This window comes from Rhamphochromis longiceps, linkage group LG7, assembly GCF_057381845.1.
Source record: "Rhamphochromis longiceps isolate RC_006_pf linkage group LG7, R_longiceps_female_GT1.1, whole genome shotgun sequence".
NCBI classification, from domain to species: domain Eukaryota; kingdom Metazoa; phylum Chordata; class Actinopteri; order Cichliformes; family Cichlidae; genus Rhamphochromis; species Rhamphochromis longiceps.
The window spans coordinates 24,964,543-24,989,471 of NC_140563.1; the positions used below are offsets into that span (position 1 = coordinate 24,964,543).

At 39.4% G+C, this 24,929-nt stretch overlaps 1 protein-coding gene across 5 annotated transcripts in view; it reads left to right on the plus strand.

Annotated features, from left to right (window-relative positions):
* Positions 1 to 925: 925 nt before the first annotated feature.
* LOC146665369 (suppressor of tumorigenicity 7 protein homolog) overlaps positions 926 to 24,929 on the plus strand; it is a 60,700-nt gene continuing 36,696 nt past the window's right edge. For 2 of the 5 annotated variants that reach the window (XM_085412984.1, XM_085412983.1), the window contains exons 1-2: positions 926 to 1,077; positions 22,562 to 22,597. In XM_085412984.1, coding sequence (XP_085269110.1) covers positions 22,576 to 22,597 — 22 coding nt within the window. In that variant the 5' untranslated portion in view covers positions 926 to 1,077; positions 22,562 to 22,575. The remainder of the gene's footprint in view (positions 1,078 to 22,561; positions 22,598 to 24,929) is intronic. The other 3 variants (XM_085412985.1, XM_085412987.1, XM_085412988.1) reach the window with 2 other exon arrangements.

Here is a 24,929-nt window from a genome sequence, read left to right on the forward strand (position 1 = left end):
AAAATCTTTACATCACAAGTGATCTACAAAAGAAAACTGAATTGGTACTTGGTGCCCAATTTTTGTTTTACATTTCATTTGAAGATTTGGGACCCACTCCAAGGAAATTTTGAACTTTAGACATTTAATTTATGGCAGTTTTTTATACCTTTTCTGCATCCATTTATGATGGAAATGTTTTTATCCATATACAGAAAAACAAAAATTGGGCACCAAGTACCAATTCAGTTTTCTTTTGTAGATCACTTGTGATGTAAAGATTTTAATCTTTAATGGCAGCAGACTGATGGAATATGGAAAAAAACCCCAAAAAAACAGACTTACTGATTAATTGCATATTAAAAATCTGTCCTTAAGTTAAATCAGTGATACACATGTGTGGTTGTTTTTACCCCAATATTAAAATTTTGCCTTTTTATTATTTTAGACAAAACAGGGATAATAAAGAAAAAAAATGTTGCACCGAAATTTGGCAGCAGGCAGAGATCCCAATATGGCTGTGGGGAATAACAGCTGCATGTGCAGTATGAGGAATTTTTCCAATTAGATTTGACGGCTGACAGACTGCTGATTTTATTCCTAAGGCAGGGTGGTTGATAAGTGTATAACAGGTTAAAACTACAAACAAGGTGTCATGAAGCAAAGTGTTATGATACATAATAGTTTTTTATTTGTTTTTTACACTGGGAAAATAAATGACAAATTGTTATGACTATAAAAATCACAGGAATGATTCATATTGAGCTTAAATCTTTCCAAAAAAGTGTTTGCTGGCTATATTTATTTAAAAACTCGAAATCGCCAACATACAGGATTTATTCAACGGTGTTTTCTGCAGCTCGCTGTAGGTGAATCAGCGACACCTTGAGGCCGCTGGGGCTAACTGTCCAGGTTAGCGAGCCGGTGGCTAACTGGTAACTGTTAGCTTTAAGGTTAGCCTTCCAGCCCCGTTTGCAGACACGTCCACACATACACAGTGTCTGCTGCTGGATACTCAGACACATGCTGGACTGCTGGCAGGAGAAATGCTAGCTACGAAGAGGTCTTTCACCAGTTTCTTTACATACGCAAATTGAGGTAAGATGTCTCACATGATCCCTGTCAACGCTGTCATCCACAACGCTTCCACTTCTCTCTTTTTTTTTTCTTTCTAAAGTTTTTGCCAACGTTAGCCAGCAGCTCTTGTTAGCAGTTAGCTAGCAGGTTGAGTTAGTGGCTACGACTCACTGAGCCCAGTTTAAATGGAAGCGCTCACACGCGTGACTGATGTTTAATGCACAGGGGAGAGTGAACAGGATGCTCCCGAGCTGCCGTGGAATGAGTTTGTCCTGTCAGGGGGCATAAGGCGGGGAGCAGTGTATTGCTTTTAATGGTCTCCATCATGAGTCAGTGTTAACGGTGATTCCAGAGTTCAGAGCGACCGTTTGCCAAGTTTCCTCTTCCTTTAACTTCAGGAGTCGCCTCTGTCAGGGATGCTCTTGAAGCGAACTTTGTGTTGCTTTTTGTTTTGTTTGTTTGTTTGTTTTTAAGAAATGTTAAGCTTAGTCTTGCGGACCTGAGGTGTTCACCTCTGCTGGGCACTCGCAGCGAGCTCAGGGTTGTAGTTGGCATGTTGTGTCTCCGTGCCTTCACAGCAGCCGGTGGATTCGTCTCCTGTGACTGAGAGCTGAGCAGCAGATGGAAGAATGTGCTCTTTCAGAAAGCCAGCTGGCCCCGGCTAGAGAGGGCAAGAGAGCCTTTAGGCACAAATAAGCTGGTTGAAGAATTCGTGCGTGTGTTCGTATATAAACTGAATAGTCATGACAAAAAGCATGGGCGTAAAAGGTTAGTTTGACAGGTTCAATACGGCATGCCGGCAGCTGGCTCTCACCTTCCCACTGCTTTTCGTTGTACAATAAAGGGTTATTATTCTATTCTGTTCTTGCAATGAAAGGTGTTAATGCTGCTGCTGAATTGGCTGCCTGACAAACCGTAATCCTCCCTGAGAAGTCTGGAAAGGCATCAAAGATTATTCTCTTAAGTAGGGATGTAGCAGTCCTTAAACCTAGACCGAAATCACGATAGAAACATCCACAGCATCTTTCGGCAATTCCATCTTCCTTTTACCATGATGACTGTCTGAGCTAGTAATTCCAGCGCTCTGTACTCTAAAGCAGGATATGGGGTATGAGAAACTTGAGTAAATACAAGATCCATTTTTAAATTGTGATTTTATTTATTAATGGAAGAAAGTCAGCTGGCCTCTCCCTTAGAGATAGGGTGAGAAGTTTGGCCATCCAGGAGGGGCTCAGAGTAGAGCTGCTGCTCCTTCACATCGAAAAGAGCCAGTTGAGGTGGTTCAGGCATCTGACAAGGATGCCTCCTGGGTGAGGTGTTCTGGGCATGTCCCACTGGGAAGAGGCCCCGGGGCAGACCCAGGACACGCTGGAGAGATTATATCTCTCGGCTGGCCTGGGAATGCCTTGGTGTTCCCATGGACAAGCTGGAGGAGGTGGCTGGAGAGAGGGAGGTCTGGGCTTCTCTGCTTGGGCTGCTGCCCCCGCAACCGGGCCCCGGATAAGCAGCAGCAGAAGAAGAAGATGGATGGATGGATAGAAGTTAGCCAAACCTCCCTGGCCCTATGTGGAGAAAGTAACTGGGTCCTTATAATTAACCATAACCCATTCTGATCTACTTGAGGACTGAAGGCATTTCATACAACTTGCCTTCACCTGTTCACACACATTTATACAAAGTGTTTTGTGTCTTGCTTTGACACACATCCACACAGGGGCGCCTCCAGAATTTTTTCATAGTGGTGGCCATATGTGGGGCACTAAAAAATATTGGGGTGGCACACCAAAAACAGAATTTCCAGTTTTATTATGCTGCTGTCAAATACAGGTTAGTTGAAAAATATGGCAAGAATTATAGAAAAGAATTATATGCATAGTTCATTTCCTGCTGTTAAAGTTAACATCATTGAAAATTGGTACATAAGAAAACCGAATCATAAGCAAATTTTGGTAGAGGGAGCAATTTTTATTTATTGATTAATTTTTTTTGGCAGAGGGTGGCCAGTAACACCCCCCCCCCCCCCCCCCCCCCCCCCCCCCCCCTCCACCCCCGGCAAGATCAACAAGATGTATTTTTGGTACATGTGAAGCCTTTGTGTTCTTTTATGGTCAGGAGTGGGGGGTTTTTTCCACCTTGGATCTCTCCTATTGATCCCATTTTTGTCCACTCTTTTTTTATTTTTTTATTGTTAAATTATGAAAAGCAACCTTAAATGAGGCCTGCAGTTCTTTAGATGTTTTTTTTTTTGGGGGGGGGGAAATCTTTTGTGACCTCCTGTATGAGTCACTGATGTGGTGTCTATAGACGGGAAATTGAATCAACTTTTCTGGAAGATCATTCGTATCTCAATGTCTGGATAGTATTGGTGTCGAACGTTTGTTAACCCTAGAACACTAACCTATGGTTTTGTAACAGTATCGCTAATGATGGGTGTATTTTACCTTATGATAAAACATACTTCCCATCAAGAAAGTGCAACAACACATGACAGATTGTATAGCAGGAAATAAAAGAAAAATACTTCAATGTCTCATAAAATTAAAAAAAGGTTTAAAATGAGTGAAAAATTAGGGAATCCTTAACAACAACAAAAATCCTAAAATATTATTAATAATAATTATGATTAAAAAGCAACTGTATTTCGGTTATTTTTTAAATTATCATTATTATTTTCTCAATTAGCTGCAAGTAATTTTAAAATTGTTTTAGTGTTCTAAAACCTTTTAATATATAATTCTCAAGCAGGACACCTAGTACTTGTACCTGTTGATCTTATACCGTAGTATTCGGACCATAAGGTGCACTGGATTATAAGGCGCACTGTCGATGAACAGGTCTGTTTTCATACATAAGGTGCACGGGATTACAAGGCGCATTAAGCAAAACAGTCAGATAAGTCAAACTTTACTCAACTCATTCTTCTTGCTTCCTCCACTTCTGTACCATTGATTCATTAATCTTGAATTCTCTGGCAGCTGCTCTATTCCCATGTTGTTGCAGCACATTAATGACTAACCTCTATTGTGGATGGATTATCTCAGTTGTTCTCCTGACTGAAGTTTGGTCCGTTTACAGCATCCTGCCATGTGATTGCATTTGTCCCTAACCGTTGGGAACCCTCACTTTAATTTTTATCAATTGGAAAAAAGTTAGCATTCATCCTTCAGCTTCACAGTGTTTATGTTATGCTAACATAGCTGTGTTGCTAGCGATCACGTAGCACATCATTATGCACCAGCTAGTAGAGCAGGGCGATATGGCCAAAAATATTTATCACGATATATATGAAAATTTACGATAACGATATAACTGACGATATAATTGATGCGAGACAAAATACAACTCCACAACATTACTCGTGCAAAAAGACAACCTATCATTTATTTTCACTTAAACAAGAAGCTGGTTTTTATGTACATTAAAGCTTTATAAAAATGTAACAGTGCAAATGCAAATTCCTTGCTGAAAGTTTAACCAAAAGGCATTTCCAGTAGAAATGGGCTGACATATCCTGAGCATAACCATGTATAATATCCACTGAAGTTAAAAAGAGGTGCTTTGCAACATTAAACTGCAGTGTGCAGTATGTATTTTTCGGACCATAAGGTGCACGGGATTATAAGGCACATTAAGCGAAACAAAGCAGTCAGATAAATCAAACTTTATTAAACTCGTTCTTCTTGCTTCCTCCACTTCTGTACCATTGATTCATCAATGTTGAATTCTCTGGCAGCTGCTCTATTCCCATGTTGTTGCAGTATATTAATGACTAACCTCGTATTGTGGATGGATTATCTCAGTTGTTCTCCTGACTGAAGTTTGGTCTGTTTACAGCATCCTGCCATGCGATTGCATTTGTCTCTAACTATCAGGAACCTTAACGTTAACTTTTATAAGTGGAAAAGTGTTAGTGTTTGTCCTCCAGCTTCACTGTTTATGTTATGCTAACGTAGCTGTGTCGCTAGCGATCAGGTAGCACATAATTATATATCAGCTAGCCCAACTTCAGTAACCCTACAAACGTCACTGCTGTTTAGTTTCCTGTCTTCATTTATGTTGGACGTGATAGCAGAGCTATACGTTTGAATTTTTTCAGAAATCTCTCAGTCAGAACGTGCAATATCATGCTTAGGTAACTAGCGAGCTAACTTCCGCTAGCTTCCTGCTAACTTCTAACTCCGTTAAATGTAATACATTTTGTTTTCATGCATGCCTGGAAGTTAAACTTCATAGTTACACCTGGTTAAGCAGCAATGCTGATCGTTTTATTAAAGATGAAAGAATTTAGACAGTTTTTAACTCTCAGTGATGCTGCAGTGTTCGTTTGACCTGAAGTATACGGAGTTTAGGACCCAGATTACTCGCAGATTTAAGAGCATCTTAGTCCGACAAATACGACAATAACGACGGCCGCTTGCATGTTCTGCAAAAAAATGTGCTTTGTCGTGTATCTGGCGGACAAACACCAAACCAGTTCCACATCACTGAAGTTGCACCATTTTTACAAACCAATTCTAGTTCATCTGTTTCACTCAACAATCGGCCATGTGCGTATGAAAACAAAGGCTCTGCGCATGCGCGTTTTACTCATATTCTATCGCGATATTTCATTTTCCTATCGTTGCCTAACATTATACCGGTATTACCGTGAACGGTATAATATGGCCCAGCCCTACCAGCTAGTCCAACTTCAGTAACCCTACAAACGTCCCTGCTGTTTAGTTTTCTCTCTCCATTTATCTTGGAAGTGACAGCAGAGCTGTACGGTTTAATTTTTTCAGAAATCTCTCAGTTAGAACATGTTTAGCTGGAAACTAGTGCGCTAACTTCCTGCTAACTTCTAACTCTGTTAAATTTAATAAATTCTGTTTTCATGGATGCCTGGATGTTAAACTTAATTGTTACACCTAATAAAGCAGCAACACTGATCATTTTATTACAGATGAAAGAATTTAGACAGTTTTTAACTCTCAGTGATGCCGCAGTGTTTGTTTGACTTTAGGACCTGACGCGGACAGAGCTTCAGACCCAGATTACTCAGGCTCCTGACTATGGTAGCCATAATGCTCCGACAATCCATCAAGTGGTCGGCTTCGTAGCTTACCAAAGTCGTACTAAAACATTTTTTGACAGATTTTTGAGCGCCATGTACCACATATAAAATCCGTTCGAGGTCAGTAAGCACAACCAAAACTCATACATAAGGTGCACCAGATTATAAGGCACACTGTTGATTTTTGAGGAAAATTAAAGGATTTTAAGTGCGCCTTATAGTGCGGAAAATACGGTATAATATTTGTAATTAGGCTAAGCAGACATTTGAATACCGTTTTGGTATTTTATTCTTTACTTGCTGTCAGGACAGTTAAACATTACCGGGGCTCCAAATGAAATAATAAGGCTAAAATGTCTTACACCAGCGGCCCCCAACCTTTCTTGCGCCACGGACCGGTTTATGCCCGACATTATTTTCACGGACCGGCCTTTAAGGTGTCGCGGATAAATACAACAAAATAAAACTAGTACCGGTACCGAAAAAAAGAATATTTATTCATAACACACGTGAAAAGACCCAGGAAAACCGAGTTAACGATAACGACCGCTGTCTTACACAATTCATAATACAACTGTAACACTAGCAAGTCTGTTAAATTGCACAATCAGCACTTTTATCAGCTTCCTTCCTGGCTTCAGATGGGTTGAGCTAGAGTAACTTTTTTCTAGTCTTACTAACCAAAGCATTCAAGGATACACATATTCATGAAATGCTTTTCATACTACGCTTTTACTTTCACTACTTTTGCTACTTTGTCTGCAGCATCAAAGTGGCATCAAAAAAGAAATAAGTAAAGGGCTGTTTTTCCCCAAAGACTTCTATACAGCTGGGCATTAGGGGTGTGCAATGTAGCCCCAAAAATTATGCCATGATACTTCAAGAAACTTTGCAATTATATATGTGTTAGAAAAAACCCCATAACAGTAAGTCAAATATAAGCACAAAATTACAGTGTTTTAGTAAAATTGTAAAATTACTACTTAGCATTTCAGTTTAACAGTAGATAAAATGACTTAGCCAGGTCACTTTTCACTAGCTTCACAATATTGTGTATAATGAAATTGAAATTGGAAAATAATTTTAGCCCTGGGATGTTAAATCTTGGTTCGAGCTTTTTAAGCAGCTGCTTATATCCTAGTCTACTTATCTACATCAGTAATTTCCATCCACCATTTATTGAAGTTCTGACCATTACTTCCTTCCAGAGTTGCTGGTTTCTTCTATCTGTAAGGGAAGAAATGCAGGTTTAAAGCACATCTGTGTTGGCTTCCTTTGCAAACCCTGAAACTATATCCCTTCTTTATATACAGTCTGTGGTTTAAACCTCCTCTTTGCCAGAGTCAGCCAGTCAGAAGAAAGTTGGCTTAAAGGTAGAGTAGCTAAAATGGTTCGTTTCAGACAGGAAATTAACGAATTGTCTGCTACAAAGGATTAGTTTGAAATGTAAATCATGCAAAGCTAGGAAGAAAACAGTTGGATATAATAATAATTATGTCACCTTTATTGTCTTAATCAAAGTGATTTGAGTTTTTGGTAGCTGAAAAATGTCTTCGTTTGCAGAACATGTAAGCAAGTTTTGAAGTGAACAATCAATAGATTATGAAAAGCATGTATAAAATTCTCATTGAGTCAGACATTGGTGTCTTCTAAATGTGGTCAAAGAAAAAAAAAATCATGTCAAGCCAAACTGGATATCTGAACATGAGTTTTGTATCTTTTCGGCATATCCTCATTGTATTAGATTTAACTAATGGCATACATACAGTCTCAGCTGGCTGTAAATATTATTTCATTAAATTTCACAGTGGGGACGTTGAATGGAACTGAAACCCCACAGCTACGATGTGCCCTCGCCATCGTGCTGTTACATATCTGAGTTTGAAATAAAAAAAATTCTGCAGTCAGTTAGAGATGATAACACACAACAGCTTGTCATGCTTGACCTTTTCTTACAGTTGATCTTATGGGACACATCATGCAAGGTGTTGAATTGATAACACAGTTTCACTTCCTCTTCCTGGCTGACACCAGTATATGCTTATAATATTTCTTCTTATTTCCTCCTTTACAATGAGAAATAAGAGCTTGTGGGATTCCCTCCCTTAAAACTGGCCAAGGTACTTCATCTAATCTCCATTTAGTTAGCCGTCACTCCTCATTAAACCTGTCCTTTTGCATCTTCCTTAGGTGATAAAAGTGATTAGCAATAACTTTACAACAAATCTCTTTTGTGGGTAGGAAAGCGAGACAACATGTTATGTAGTTGCTCTATGTTTTGATAAAGGGCATCTTATTTCATTATAGTGTTCGCTTGAATATAAAAAAAAAAAAAACTGCATGACTGCTTACAAAACATGTTGTATACAGTGGAATAAACCCTAATTATAAACTTATTAGAGAAATATTTTATTACAGTGCTGCTGATTTTGCTGTGACTAAATCCTCTGTTTGGATGAAGCCAGGAAATCTTCTGTGAACAAAAACAAAACCTCCTGACAAAGTTTCTACCAATTTTATTTTTAATGCATATTCAACTCTTTCAAACTTGGTAGCTTGGTAAATATGCAGGGCACACTAATCAGCTCTGCTGCTTGACTTTCCTGAGAAGGTCAACAAATGTTACTATGACTTTATAGCAACATTATGCAGAATTGTCTCACAGTATAAGATGCATGTTCTCATTTTTTTTTCGTGATGACGAAATATGGTGGTAATAAATTGCTCTGTTAAGCAAAAGTAAAACCTGCGTCTCATATAGTATACCAAACTGTCTATTGAGGCATATTTTAATGCAGATTACACTGAATTGAAGCTCATGTTGGCCTTCTCCTCACTGTGTGTATTAGATGGCAAAACTACACTATTGTCTGCTTTCAACAAGCTCGTGATTTGCTTATGCAGACGGCTTTGTGCTGAGTATCTGGTTCATTAATGATAATTTATCCAACCACTTGAGTCTTTTCACGCACACGCAGCAGCTCTCACTCTATCTGGACCCAATGGAGGCTCTGCCAGCTTCTTTTTACAGAGTATGTGTGATCTCAGACTGTGACAGCGGAAAATAATAGTCAGGTCTTTTACAGCTAATGAGTGGGGGTCGTGTCAGTTCCCTCACCTAAACCAATGATTGGTGTTTCCAGAGGTGTCTGAAGTGGGCAATTTTCTGTTGTTTTCCATGTGTGAGAAAGGGAATATCCAACCTGATTCTTCCAGAAATCTCCAGAGTTGATGGTTTCATAGATTGCTTGGCGCATTCACTGGGTACATCCGCGGTAGGGAAGAAAAAACTTAGACTAGTGGTAAAATAAAGTCACCTAAAATATAGACTGATGGACACATGCCTTTTTTGTTGTTGATTACTAACCAATCCACAGTGTACAAACAATGGTAATGAGGACCGCCCTCAACAGTAAGCTGTTGAAACTGCCTTGACCTCCAGAATGGGCACCGTCATTTTGATGCACAGCTATAATACTCAAAATGTCAGAGTATAAGAAATTGAAGTTTAAAGGGAAGATTTACATACCATTTTTTTGATTGTGTAACATTGCTTACTAACCAATGCAGCAGAGCTATAATTGAACAATTTGTGTGGGGAATACTTGCAGGCTGATAATGTGATAAATTGTGTTTGGATTCAGACACATTCTTCAGGGCATTTTCCCCAAGCTTCATATTCCCCAGAGAAATAATAAATGCATCAGAAATAAAATCTCTTTGAAGACTGAATTTTTTTTCCTACTGTGAAAATGTTTCAAAAATGTCAGCCTGGGATAGAGAAATGATGATTCTGTACTGAGAGGAAGGTCCACAACTCTGATACCAACAAAAATACATCAAATATGCTCTTACATATGTTTATTTATTTGGACATGTGTAGTGAGAAATTAAACACACACACCTCCATTCTACTAAACACACTAAACACTACAGCATAAAATCAAGTTGTCTCAGATTGAATGAAGAATATAAGAAATGCTCTGAGTCAGCTGTGCGACGTGACACTGGCAACCACAGCACACATTCACCACAAAGCCAGATCAGACTGGTCAGAAACCTTTATTTAGAACCTGTGCAGCACACTGGTAACATGATCTCAGCCAGAAAAGTTAGCTCTACCTTTGACAGAGCATACAGCTCCGCCCTGCCTGAAAAGGTCCACAGGCTGAGTGGTTTTCTGCACAGAGCTATACACAGGGAGAACTTTCACATCAGAAACCCTTGATCACCCTTTAGACTGAAGGGTTATTTGAGAAGAACACTTCAAAGCCTAACAGCTGGTTGGTTAATATCTGACCTTCCATGTCTATAACTGCCCCGGCCAAATGAGAAAAGTCTTTTGGACTGTTGTGTAGGTACACTGCCTTTACACTGATGAGGGAAATGCAGGTAAAATCCATTGTCCTGTATGAATCCACTCAAAGAATTTATAGCAGTCATGAAGGAAAGGGTGTGATGAAAGATGTAGGGAGGGTAAAGAGAGTCATAGAAGCTAAAAAGTGTTTGTTTTTTGTTTTTCTTCCCAAAGTTGGAATATGGACTCCATCTCCTGAACTTGCTGTAGCTCAGTAGACGGAAGTCTTTTCATATTTTTTGATATCAGTATGTAAAATGGAAGTTGGACTGTTTAGATTTTAAGATACCAGCCTTATAAAATACACCACTTAATCAACTGTGGCCACAATCATGTTATACTGGCACGTTTGTGCAGCAGATGGTGTTTGCAGCAGTTCAAGAAACTAGCTTCTCTGTATACAGGATGTAGTGGTGTGATAAAGATACTACATACAAACAGATAATACATACAGAAGATGCTGACATATTAACCACTTGTATTTGTGGTTGGTTTGGTTGATTTGTGCATTTTCTCAGCATAGCTGGCTGAATAATGAAACATAAGAACAAGAGCACTGAATTCATGATTTGGGTCCAGCATCTAAATGTTAAATAAACTATTTTATTTATTTATTTTTTATTATACTACTATTTGCTACATGCCAAAGGCAGACGTTCGTCATAGAAGACTAACAGCCACAGTACGACAACATGAAGCAAGTGATTATTTCCCCACCCTCTGTTCCTCTTTCTGACTTCCTATTTTACATACAGAGACAGTTTGATGAATGACATGGCATGTGGTGTGTATTTAAATGCTGTTAAGGTTTGACTTCTTGCATGTATTTGAATCTATGCAAACTGATTAAAATTAGCAAGACTCTGTGTAAAACTAAACGCAACCATCTGAGAGATTGGGGGGGGGGGAGCATCAGGCACTGTGTTTTGTCTCTTTCAGTATCAGTGCTGATGTGGCGATAGTATCTGGTGACAGCTATCAGTCATGAGAATACTGCTACTCCTTATTGGCGGGCATAAAAGTGAATGCATGATTTTGCAGCAGGGCGCAAATCAACCAATGCAATGCATCCAATGCATCTTGTAATAATTATTTTGTGTCTTCAGTATCATAAAAATGTCTGTTTCATTTTTCTGTTGTGAAGATAGCTAAGACTTCTTTGAGTCTCAATGTCCTGTTGACCTTCCAGTTTCATTTATCAGTGCTCGTTATAAGGCAAGGATGGTCCTGACTTTAGATCAGGTCACACAAAGTATTTCTGACCCAGTTAGCTAAACATATCACTGCATTTGAACAGTGACCATGTGTAGGTAATGAAAACTACACTGTCCGTCCTTCCTGTCCCGTGTGAGCATCTGGTAGTAGTAGCTGGGGACATGGTTGTTTAAAAAAAAAAAAAAAAAGACTCTGTTGTTGTGTGTTTGAGCCAGTGGGCACAGTCCATATCTCATACTAGCTAACTTGAAGTGCTCTAAATTAATTCTCATTAGGCCAGAAAAACCCAACACTTTCTATTCAACTTGTCATTCAAATGGTAAATTTGATATGCTGGATTGATGGTGTGTCAACTAGGGCTGGGCCATATCATACCGTTCACGGTAATACCAGTATAATGTTGGGCAATGATAAGAAAATGAAATATCGCGATAGAATATGGGTAAAACGTGCATGCGCAGTGCCTTTGTTTTCATACGCACATGCCGGAAAAAGCATGGCGGTGACGGAGAATGAGAAGGGCGAAAGTGGATCGTGGAATGAAACAGACGAACCAGAACTGGTTTGCAAAAATGCTGCAACTTCAGTGGTGTGGAACTGGTTTAGCTTTCGTCCGTCAGATACACAACAAAGCACTATTTTTGGTAGCGCATGCTAGCGGGCCGTCATTATTACCGTGTTTTTTGGAAAATATGGCACACTTAAAATCAATCCTTTGATTTTTCTGAAAATCGACAGTGCCCCTTATAATCCCGTGCGCCTTATGTATGAATTCTGGTTGTGTTTACTGACCTCGAAACGATTTTATGTGGTACACGGCGCTCGAAAATCTGTCAAATGTTTTAGTACGACTTTGGTAAGCTACGAAGCCGCACCGCTTGATGGATTGTCGTAGGATTGCGGCTATTGTAGGCAGGAGCCTCGCGGAGTGATACATACTGTGCTTCAACATAACTTTCTAAGTTTTGTGGATATTATACATGGTTATGCTGAGGATATGTCGGCCGTGGAACGTGGAAATGTCTTTTGGTTAAACTGTCAGCAAGGAATTTGCATTTGCACTGATAATTTTTTATATAACTTTAATGCACATAAAAAAACAGCTCCTTGTTTAAGTGAAAACACATTGATGTTTTTGTTGGTTTTTTTTTTTTGCAATAATAAAGTTGTGGAGTTGTAAAGTATTTTGTCTAGTGTCAGTTATATCGTTATCGCGAATTTTCAAATGTATATCGTGATAAATATTTTTGGTCATATCACCCTGCTCTAGTGTAGAAACATTGAAATGACACCAGCCATGGTTGGAAGGTCTTGGTCTCGTCCTAAAGTCTGCTAAGCTAAAAGAGGGGGTGAATTCTAATAGGTGTTAGATGCATTGACCTAACAAGGCTTATCTGCCCCAATTCTGTCTCAGACACTTTTGGGATATGTACCTAATTCTTTTTATAATTAGTTCTGCTTGTAATTTTTAAAAAATGGTATATTGGTGGGATGGCATATAGCATATGAGACTCAGGTGACATTGTTCTAATGTTTTGGTTCTTTCTAATATTTGTCTTGTGAAGCTCATACTTTTTTTCACCTCATTATCAACACATTCAACTCTACTGGAGCATCCTTCTCCTCCTCCTTTTATGCTTCTCCTCATTTTTCTCTTGCCGAAGGATGGCCACACTCCTCTCACGCTTATTTCAGTTGCTTAGCAACCAGAAGGAGATGCTTTTTTGGGGTGATACTTTGTGGTGGAACCGGAGGCGAGGTGAGGTGTGTACTGTTCAGGAATTAATCGGTCATGAATGCAGTTCCACTGAAGAGAGGCCGTGTGGAGCACTATTTAAAGTAAAGCATTCATTGAAAGATGTCATTGTTCCTTTAGTCAATGCCTGACAAGTGTTCGAATTACCATTGGTTGGGTGAGGTAGGCCACTGTCAAATAAATCAACCAAATGAAAGAAAACAATTCATATGTTTTTGTCATTATTCATATGCACATGTTTCATTTGTTCTTAGTACAAGAGTCCCCCTGCCTTTTACTGTCATTTACAGCTGTGCTAGTTTCACTTCTCTCTGTTCTGTTTCACTACCACCATTTATGTCTGTTTCACTTGCACAGAAAACAGAGGAAAGTGAAAGGAATATGAAGTTTTTTCATGTTGACAACACCACTCTACTTCACTGCATGTGTAATAAAGTCTCCCCAATGAGTGCGACTCAATTAAAGGTGTTGGAGACATGGCAGTTTATTACAAAATGTGTAGTTTTCATTAGAACACTAAAACTAGAAAATGCATTTTCTCAACAAACTGCAGTGGGAATGCTGATGATAGCGGACTGTTTTGAGCTGAAATGAAATAATTGCTAAATGTTAAATTAAAAATATTGAATGAGCTGAAAAATAAAGAAATTTTCACCTGAAAACAAAAGTGTAGAAATGTTGAAAGCTGACATTCACACAGAAGAAGTTGAAAAGTAGCTGAACATGTTTAAAATGTAGATGAGAAAAAGCTGAATGATGACAAAACAACATTTGGAGTCAGACAAAGCTCCCAAAATACATCTGAAAATAAAACGCATCTCTATGGATTACTTAGAACATACTCCCATCACTTGGATCCACACAGTTCAAATAGTTTACATCTTTGGGCTTTGAAAGACAGCCTGTTGGAAAGAGAACAATGATGTCTACGTTTTGAGGGTGAAATGATGGCTGTAGAGCACAGGTGTCGAACTCCAGGCCTCGTTGATCCAACACAGCTGTTTAAATGGCTAAATTACCTCCTCAACATGTCTTGAAGTTCTTCAGAGGCCTGGTAACGAACTCATCATTTGATTCAGGTGTGATGACCCAGGGTGATATCTAAAACTTGCAGGACACCGGCCCTCGATGCCTGCTGTAGAGCAAGCACTGTGCACACAGTGTCAGTTGAAAGATAAGTTTTTAAGATGAATCTTGGCAGTGACAGACAGAGCTCATTAAGCAGGCAGGTGTGAGCCACCTGGGGTGGGGTGCCACTCCAGCCAATGGCACCCCACACAAACACGTGCCTGCCTGCTGCTGGTTTAAATAAACAGAAAAGTAACTCCGAAACAAATGCTTCCCAATAGGGCTGTTCAATATAACGATATATATCGGATGACGATATAAAAACGTCTATCGTTTCATTTTACACTATCGTTTGTTTCGTGGTGTCGCAAAATAAACTGTTTACGGCAATATTTTTTCATCGTTTTGATGGTCACTGTGGTGGCTATATTAATTTATTAAAGTTCTCTCTTTCTCTTATATTTAATATAACCACACTACAGACGGATGAAAGAGCAGATTTTTTACGGATGAGAATTAAAAAAGAGCCGCCAGGTGCTAAAAAACAAACCTTAGACTCAAACGTTAGAACAGGCTTTTCCCCGCAGCACACCGTGTAATAAATACTCACAAAGAAAACGGCGGCCTTTACAACTTATGTCTAAAAATGTATAGTTTCATGCATCTGTTAAAACACTCGACTCCAGCTACAGGACGCGCAGCTGGAAACACTTCCCGCAAGACGAGCTGCCCGAGATTCACAGAATTTACAGAAAATGTTACATTTTTGTGATTTATATCGTTATCGTGACGATAGAATTCTTATATCGGGATATGAGATTTTGGTCATATCGCACAGGCCTACTTCCCAACAGAAAACTACAAGTAGTATTGACAAAATTCTTTCACTGCCTGCACCAGCAATGTCCAGTCTACAGAATTCTCAGTTCTCATGTCTGTCGAATTTATTATATGGACGTGGTGACAGTGTAAAGGCAGCCCGTACTTCTGATTTTCAGACGAATTTTGGGAGCCATTTTAACATTGGACTCTATGGAAAAGTTTCATGGAGGAGACTGTGCATTGGTGGCATTTATGAAAGAACCATAACATCCTTTACAATAACAATAACATTGGATGAAAGAGGGCAATGGTGCCGATATTTTGAGGGTAAAATGATGGTTGTAGACCAAACGCTGTGGACAACGCAGCAGTTTAAAGAGAAGATTTTAAGATAAATTTTTCCCTTGCTCCCACTCAAGCAGTTGACCTGTCTCACTCACATTAACATTCTGTCCCATACACACCCATTATAAACTCTGAAACGGGTGAAAAAAAGCACGAAACTTAAACTGGACCTGAAGAAAAAGTATAAAAGATATTAAAAAGACAAATACAAGCTGAATAGTTCAATGTTGTGGCTTCATTTTACAGTTTGAATGGTGTCTGTCGGTCAGTGTATGTGGAAGTAGTTAGAGTTAAAAGAGGAGTAAGTTGAATGAGAATTTGAAGATTCTCCCATTGAAATACATTGTAAATGTTTGTTGAAAATTTAAAAAATATAAAAGTTAAAAATGAGAAAAATACAAGCACACATGTCTAAAAGAAGAGGAATCTAACAGTGGTTGAACAGTGTTGAAGGAGATGGCGTACAAAAAACATAGGTAAGATGAAAAGTGGAAGAACAATACTGTGGATGCTTAATCAGCATCCACACTAAATGAAACAAAAATGGGAGCTGAGAGGAAACAGTAAGGCACACAAAATGTTAATGTAAAAGCCCAGCTGCAACACTTCCGTATGGAAAGAACCTCAAGTCACTTCAGTAAGTTTTTGCTTTGTTCTCCATTTCTTGAAATCTAAATTCTTTAACCTCCTAACACCCAAACTCCTTCTCTTTGCTATTTGGGCTGATTGGGACATGATGAATGTAAAAACAAAGAATGTTTGTTTAGCATGCTAATACCAGACCTTGCTGATCTGACATAAGAGCAGAGCACGCTGCATGTTGTAAAGTCCCAGCTTGCTTCCCCTCACCTCTCCAATTACACAAGGGGCAGCTCTCTCAAGCTGCCCCTTGTGTAATTAACAGAATCTCAGGAGTCTTTATTAAGAGTGGAAGGATTGTCAGTGCACTGCAAAGCTTGTTCATCTTATCAAGTCTACTCTGTTTCTCAAAACTTTTAATATTTCAATATAACATAGAGCTTACTGTATATGATTATTCGATTTTCTTCGAGGGGAAAAAACGTACTGGGGTTGTTCACTATTCTCATTTTAGCTCAGTATGAGAGTCATTTACAGCTGTGTCAGATCAGTCAAACGTGGCATGCTGTTGCAATGCTGTTGCAGGGTCCATGCTCAAAGATGCTAATCAGACACCAATCAGGCACCTGATGATCATTGCCTAGGGTCGCGGAACTTTTTAAAGTGTAAAGTGTTTTACAGTTTGAATAGAAGCCACTCATTAAAGATAATTATAGATGTTCCACCAGACATAGTTAAACCTATGACCAACAAGTAATGGGAGAATGATTAAAGTAAAGCTAACCTATAAAATGATTTTTCAGCAGTCATTTAAAACAAACTAGAGATTCAGCTGGACTGGCTGGACTGAGGAAGGCTATTTCAGGATATTGGTGCTACAACCCCAAGAGTGTCTTCTGGTTTTAAAATAAGAGGATGGAACAGAGATAGGGCTGAACGATTATGGAAAATAATCTAATTGCGATTTTTTTGCCCCAATATTGCGATTGCGATGCGATATGCGATTATTTTTTAAGGTCTTTGTCTTCTGTATTATTAAACAAAGACAAGCAATACATCATATAGTATGGCCAGAGATATTACATTAATTTTAAACTGTTCTTTCCTGGAAGACAGACCTCTGTTATGATGACATGAGGTGATGCATGAATTGATGACTGACATTTTTATTTAACTTCTTCAATCACAACAGTATATTTGAACATACACAATAGTTTATTTTTAGCTTACAAACATCTGAGCATAAAGTGCTGACAAGGAACCCTGGTGTAAACATTAAAATGAAAGTCAGTACAATGTGCAGATTGCAGAAATATACATAAAAAAAATCAGTGGCTTTACCACACTCAGTTTTTCGACATCTGTGAACTACTAGACAGTCATTCAATTAAAAAATAATATTAAATAAATAAAACGAATAAATAAAAAATACACACATCTTACTGATCTCTGCAGTCAGTAACATTACACATAAAGTGCAAACATAATAGCAATTGTATAAACACACACACAAACACGCCTTTAAAGTTTAAAGGCGTGAAATTGGACGGTCTAGTTCTGATTAGCGTCACCGCTGTCTCGGTGGAGTTTAATAAACTCGGCCGTCTGCTTCTTGCTATCTAAAATATAACCAGACACTGGTGTAAATTCTCGACTGTCTCATACTTCTGTTTAATAAGTTTTCTGTTTGACGTTTAGTCAGCTGTGTGAAAACCAAGGAGGAACCCACCCGGGGGATTAATAAAGTTTTATTTTATCTAATCTAATAACTTTAATCTCAGCCAAACCGATTTACTCACGAACAAACAAAACACTGAAAAAAGCCCAACAATAACATTTTTAGGTTGTCTAAGTGACTTATATATTACGTTTAACCCGAGCAGCGAAACTCCGCGGTGATCTGAAAATGATGTGCCGGGAGTTGTGCCGTTCTCGGCCGCATCAGTAACCCTCGAGCTCCCGGCTAGCTGTCGAGCTGGTGGGTAGCAGACGCCTCTGAAAACGTCGAAGCACTTTTGCAAATATGGGATATCTTGATAAACCGAGCAGATATTTGATGTTTACACAACTACTTTCTCGCCTGAAAATATGTTAAAAGTTTATTTTGTGACCCAGAAAGATTAGTATGAGTAATTTTAAAACTTAGTAGCGGCCGCCATTGCTGGAAACTGGAGTTTGGCTGGGCCGCGCTATGAATTCTGGGATATGGTAGGCCACGAAGGACACACCCGACCCATCCTTCAAATTCGGGGAAAAGGAGGACGCATTTGTCGGCTACATTCGGAGGAGTCTACGAATTTGGACAGCCTTTGGCGCGTCGCTGTGACGTAATCGGTCTACAAATGCGGCCTCAGGAGGATGCAGCCCATGAATTTGGACATGTCCAGAGTATAATCGCAGCCTTTGCGGTTAGAAAATTGCACTTGATCATGTCGCGATATTATCGCAAATGCGATATATCGTTCAGCCCTAAACAGAGATGTTGATCAGATAATCTGAGGGGCTGTCTGCTGTAATAATGTCTCAGTAGCTCTGCTATATAAACAGGAGTCTGACCATGTAGAGCTTTATATGTTAATAATAGAATTTTAAAGTGACTTCTGAATTTTGCTGGAAGCAAGGTGTGATATGTCCAAAATGATGCCAATGTTCTTGGCATATTCTGATTCTGATATGTTTTGATATCGCTAGTGAGTGAGCTGATGTAATGACTGACCTCTCTGAAGAAGTTGCTACCAAGTTGCTAAGAACCACAGTTTTAGGCCATAATTGAGATGGGGGGAATTTGAGTGAGGCACTGAATGAGAAAATACTGTTGTTAATATAGTGGCATGGTCAGAGATGTCTAGTAGGACTAAAAGAATATTCACCTCTATCCGAGTGTATAAGACTGCCATTAGTAGTCAAGTCAAGTCAAGTCAAGTTGGCTTTATTGTCACTTCAACCATATACAGTTTAACAGTACACAGTGAGGCGAAACAACGTTCCTCCAGGAACCAAGGTGCTACATGCAACATAAATTTACAACATAAATTAACAGAAAACTCTAAACTAGCTAACTAAGAGGCCTAGTTAGCTGGCTAGCAGAGACAAGACAGACTGACCTAACATAAATTACAACATAAATTAACAAAAAACTATCTAACTATCTAAGGAAGACTTTTTTTTTTTTTTGTTATCAGACAGCAGACAACAAAGTGCACATGCAAATGTGCAAACAAGAGCAGCAAGTGACAGTGTGACAAAAAAAAGCAAAACACAATGTAACATAATAATAAGGTTTTGTGATGATGAGTTGAGGTAGTGGAGGAACAGTAAACATTCCTTTTATATATTCAGTAATAGAGTTTTAGTGCTGTGGTTTCATCGGTAACCAGAATTTATCAAAGACATTGTTTCTCTTCACCAACTGAAAGAGGTGATGAATGACAACTTTCTCAAGGCTTTTTAAAAAGAATGGCAGTTTGGAAATGGGTCTGCAATTATCTAAAACAATGGGATTTAGGGAGGTTGGTTTTTTTTTAAATGTCAATTGGGCTGGAAGACATGCACATATATGAGACTATTGATAATAGAAAAAGTATGTGTTAATATGGGCACAACAGAAAACTGAAATTTCAATCTGGCATTCAACAGGAAGAAAGCATGGACAGTCTCTTGGGGGCGGGTGGGTTTAGTAGGTCAGCAGAGCATATGCTGTGCAACTTTGAGACAAGTGGTGATGGTGGAGCAGCAGTATTAGCATGTTAGTGTGGAAGAGTAAACTGTGGAGGCCAATTACATTAAGCATTTTCTGGTGTTTTATGCTTTCTATATACAGTACACCTGCCAAGGAGAACAGCCCTGATTTAAACATGTTTAGGATGTTAGATATTAACTAAGAGTAACACAATAAGCACCCTATCACTTATGACTATTGAATGGTAGTTGGAGTTTTAATGGTCAATGGCTTTTCTCCGTAGAACACCAGGAGGCAGTTGGTACTCGAGGTAGCACATTTTTCACAGGAGTTTCATTTTGATAAGTGTGTTTTTTATGTGGGACGTAGATTGTAGAGTGTAACAGGATAGCAGTGATTTTTAACATGTAAAAATAGCATAGTGATATGTGGCTAAACTCTGTGTGCTAAGAACGGGCACATGCGCTATGTTCTTCCATTAGTAGGTAGGTGGGCCCAGAGGTAAGCGTGTGGCTAGGGTTCATGGAAATGATAGATTAAGATGTAAATATGTAGCTATATTTCATATAAGATGTAAATCTTAAAATATTTTTTTATTATCCTAACCTAACACCAGATTTTCCTTATAAGAAAACTATGTTTTGACTCAGTACTGCTGATTTCACATATTTTAACTTAGTAGCAGGGTTAGAGAAGGGGTCTCTTGCCTGTGGTTGAAGAACAAAGACGTGGTGGAGGAGGAGGAGGAGGAGGAGGAGGTGGGTGTATGAGACACAAAAGATGAGAGGCCTCCAACAGTACACGCTCGTCTCTTCAGCAGCTGAGCTAATCCACATGCTAGCTGTCTTCATCGTATTCACAGTGGGGGCCATTAAAGTGTCCGGCTGGATGACCATTTATATATTTAGGTTTGTAGGCTGGTTGGACAGAAGCTGTTGTGCAGACTGTATCTATTCATTTCCCTAAAGCAGGTTTAGGGCAGATTGCCGCTGCACAGTTGCTGGGTTTTGTGTTTATTTTATTACATTTAGTACCAGTCTTCATTAAGGTGTTACAGTGTGCAATAACTGGCACCTCAGGGTATATGTGTGTCCTAAAAGAGGCGGATCATGGTGTCCTGAATACACTGACTAAACGGTTTCTTGGTACATTGCAGGTTTTTGTTTATTTAAATTTTTTTTTATGAATTTTTATAGTGCTTTAGATACGTGCTTACCTATAACTGTCAAACAGAGCAAACACCAATATTTATGCCACTGTACAGCAGTCTCATGACAGCAGGTGAGTAACACTACCATTAAGTTTCTTTCTGTCTTCTATATAATTTCCACTTGCAGTTGCTCTGTTTAATTGTAATCTTACATAACTATCTACTGTGTGTTGTTGCTATTATTATTGTTATTATTATTGCTAAAATAATTCACATTATTGATAATATTGCGATTTAATCTTAAAGTCTTCTGTGCAAGTTTGATTGATGATGTTGTGATCATGGCAGAACATTTTTGTTCTGGCTCACTGATGGCCGTGTGTGTGTGTGTGTGTGTGTGTGTGTGTGTGTGTGTGTGTGTGTGTGTGTGTGTGTGTGTGTGTGTGTGTGTGTGTGTGTGTGTCAATAGCAAGTAAATACACAGTAGTCTCCAATGCTCTGCTTCATACTTGTTTCAATTTGTCGAACTAACAGATGAAAGCCCCCAGCCCCCTTCGCTGCTTCATTGTGTGTGTGTGTGTGTGTGTGTGTCCTGTTTGTATCTGTAGCCCTACCTCTGCCTTTTCTCTCTTTCTCTTTTTTATCATCTAAATATGCTTCCCCCTTGCTTTCCCGTTTCTCGTCCATTCTCATATTTTCCTCTGTTATCTTTTTCTCATCTGCTCTTTTATTGCATCCAGTCTGCTTGTGTTTCTCCTTCTTTCTCCCCCCCCCCTTTCTTTTCCTCCTTTCCTCTCTCTCTCCATCTAGCAGTAGTTGTCAGTCAGTCTTTGACAGCTTTCTCTCTCTCCCTCCTCTGTCCTGACGTCACTCTCTGTTTGCATAGCTATTGTCTTACAACGGCTGCAGTAACAGTGGCAGGAGCTTCCTTGCCAGATTTTCTTTTTTCACTCCCTCCTTTTAGCTCTCCTCTCCCCAGGAAAGACTCTCCCTCTCCCCCACAATCTCACGGTCTCTCTCTTCATTAGTAAATCGTACAGTGGAATGAGAAGTGAGAGAGTGATGGAGAGGATAAGGAGGAGGAGGATATAGACTGCAGAAAAGCAGAGATGCAGTAGCTAGCCACAACCACTTCTCTGTGTCTGGATTTGCTGCGGCTGTGAAGGATTTCTGCCAGTTTTTATTTTATGTTTATTTAGTACTTGATTTAATCCTCCAAAAGCCTCCTTTTTTTGGCAGCTGCACTAGCTGTGTGTGTTTGTGTGTGTTTGGAGGAGGGCTTTTAAAGCAGCAACGGATAGCGGAGCTGGGGCATCTGACTGTCTGGGAGGCAGCGACGGCCGGCTGGCTGCATTGTGTTGCTTTGATGACCCCCGCTGTGTAGCTGCCTGCTCATCAACCTCCCTTCTCTCTCTTTCTCTCTCACCCTCCCCTTTCTCTCTCCTCTCTTTTCTCCTCCTCCTCCTCTCTCTCCATCACAGCTCCCGGCCCAGCCATGTTCGGCACTGAGTCCTCATGTAAGTACCATCACCATCCTTCCGTCTGCCCTGTGTTTGTCTTTGTTTATGGACCTTTTATATTCTTGTGTGTGTGTTTTCTCTGAGGATGAGGAGGAAAGGGAATATGCTAGCTTTCCTCTTCTGTTGCGTTCCATCTTTCCTCATCTCCCTCTCCTCTCTTGTCTTCTTCCTGTTTTGCCTCCATGGTTGCTGGTGGCAGATTGCATGGGGAGAAATCTGGGATCTACCATTTTAGCACAGAGGGTCGGCACTACAAGCTAGCTGGACATGCTGACTGAACCGCCTACCCTGTATTCTCTCTGAGCCTTACCGTGTGTGCATTTCAAATTACCACAAAAAAAGGACCTCCCGTCTCTATGCATTTTCTGTCCTCTTCATAGTAATAGCTTGCTCTTTGAATGAACATGTGTTCTTGTGCATGTTTATGTGAGTGAGCATGTCGGAAGATGGATGCTTTGACCAGAGTTGCATCGTCTCCAGAAGCATCAGTCTGCGCTCTGCTTCTTTCTTACGGCTCAGTCAGATCGCTGCGAGGTGTGAGCTTAGCATTTCCTGTCTTAAATGCTACTGAATCAAGCATAGCACACTGCTCTTCTATATGTATGCACGTGTGTCTTTGGACACCAATCAGCCCCTCACCTCCCTCTGAAGTGTTACTAGTGTTGACGTTAAGGTGAGCCAGTGTACTTGTTTCTCCCATTACAGGAATCCTTTTTGCTTAGATCAATACTGTGATGGCTCACTTTACTACCTGCTCATTGTTTTCAGAAGGCCTGAGCTTATGTCATTGATCCTGTCTTGATTGCACAGTCGAGGCTAAAACTAACTTGTTTTGATGTGGGATCATAGCTAGCATGCACACCGGCAATTGAACCAGGAGTGGTTTAGAGCCTAATCTTTGTTTATGAAATGTGCAGCTGATTGGATGACACTGTGCAATATCTTGTAATGGCTTAATGTTGTTGTTGGTGGAGTTTTATTTATTTATTTTTTAAAGAAATTAAAAGTGGAGATCTTTAGATTTACAATTGCAGGCAGTCATTTTATGAATCAGAAAAGAAGCAATAACAACTTAGATGAAACTTGTGTAAAATATACAACTCCTGCTAATAGTTTAAAGTGTGCTTAGATGCTTAACATGTCTGACCTACCTTTGAACATGCACGCCATTTCCAAGGAAACATATTAATGGAAATGTTAGAGCATGCAAGCATAGACATCTTGCGTACTCCAACATCTGCATTTCCACTTAAATAAATAATACAAACATGACTATCAGTGCTTGGTTCATCTGAAATGACTCCAGGTTACAATGGCAATACGTCTTTAACTGGCAACAATCCTCTGAGGAAGTAAGTGGTGCATCCAAAATGGGGTTATGAAAATGGAAAATACACTTATTTTCCAGTGGAGGGAAAAAAAGTTAATAAATAAGATAACACTCTAGTCATTGCTTTAAAGATGTACAGACCAGTCATGCTTTAGTGCATAGTCAACTCCTGATGGTGCATTTCCATCCAGGGAAAAGCCCTGTAGTGCAGTAGTACTGTCTGATTTCAAATTAAATGGTGTTGTAGCTAACTCCCGCTTTAGATAGTAATTTGTATTTCTGTGCTTCATTACTTTTTCATTAGATATAATAATTTTATATCAGATGCACAGTTGTTTATGGACACCATTCTACTTGGCTGTAGCAGAGATGGTACCTGTGACCTTTATTTGGCAGCTTCTCCTCGCTGCCCACTATTCTGAGTTCTGTCCCATTTTGACACAGGCCTGCCAGTCTTTCCATTTTGTCATGTCTGCAGTTTGATACAGGTCGGTTATTAAAGCATTACTGTGTGGTTTTTTTGTTTGTTTGTTTTTGTTTGTTATTAAACAGCAACTCAAAGGACATAATGCTGCATTAAATCTACAGCAAATCCATAACACAGACGAGAGGAGGTCAAGTATGAGTATAGTTCTGATCAGTTCACAGGATATGATTATAGGAGATCGTGAGCACAGTGTTTGCATTTCTTTATGAAAGGATGTACACTTATTTGACTGACGTTTTTAAAATTACAAGTCAGAGCTCGCGATCGTAAACATGCCTTGAACAAACACATTTACTAACTGTTGTGCTTTCCTTGTGGTCATCATACTCGGCCACCTGGCAAATTAAACTGGAAGTACTATCATGCAAAATTTGGCCAATCCCACTGATTCTTGTTTGAACAATACTCTCACCAACACAGTGTATATGTAACGTTGGATGTGGATATTCTTATTTCCGCACATCTTTGCAGGAAGTCATTCGTGACTTCTTGGGTGTTTCCTGACAATAAGC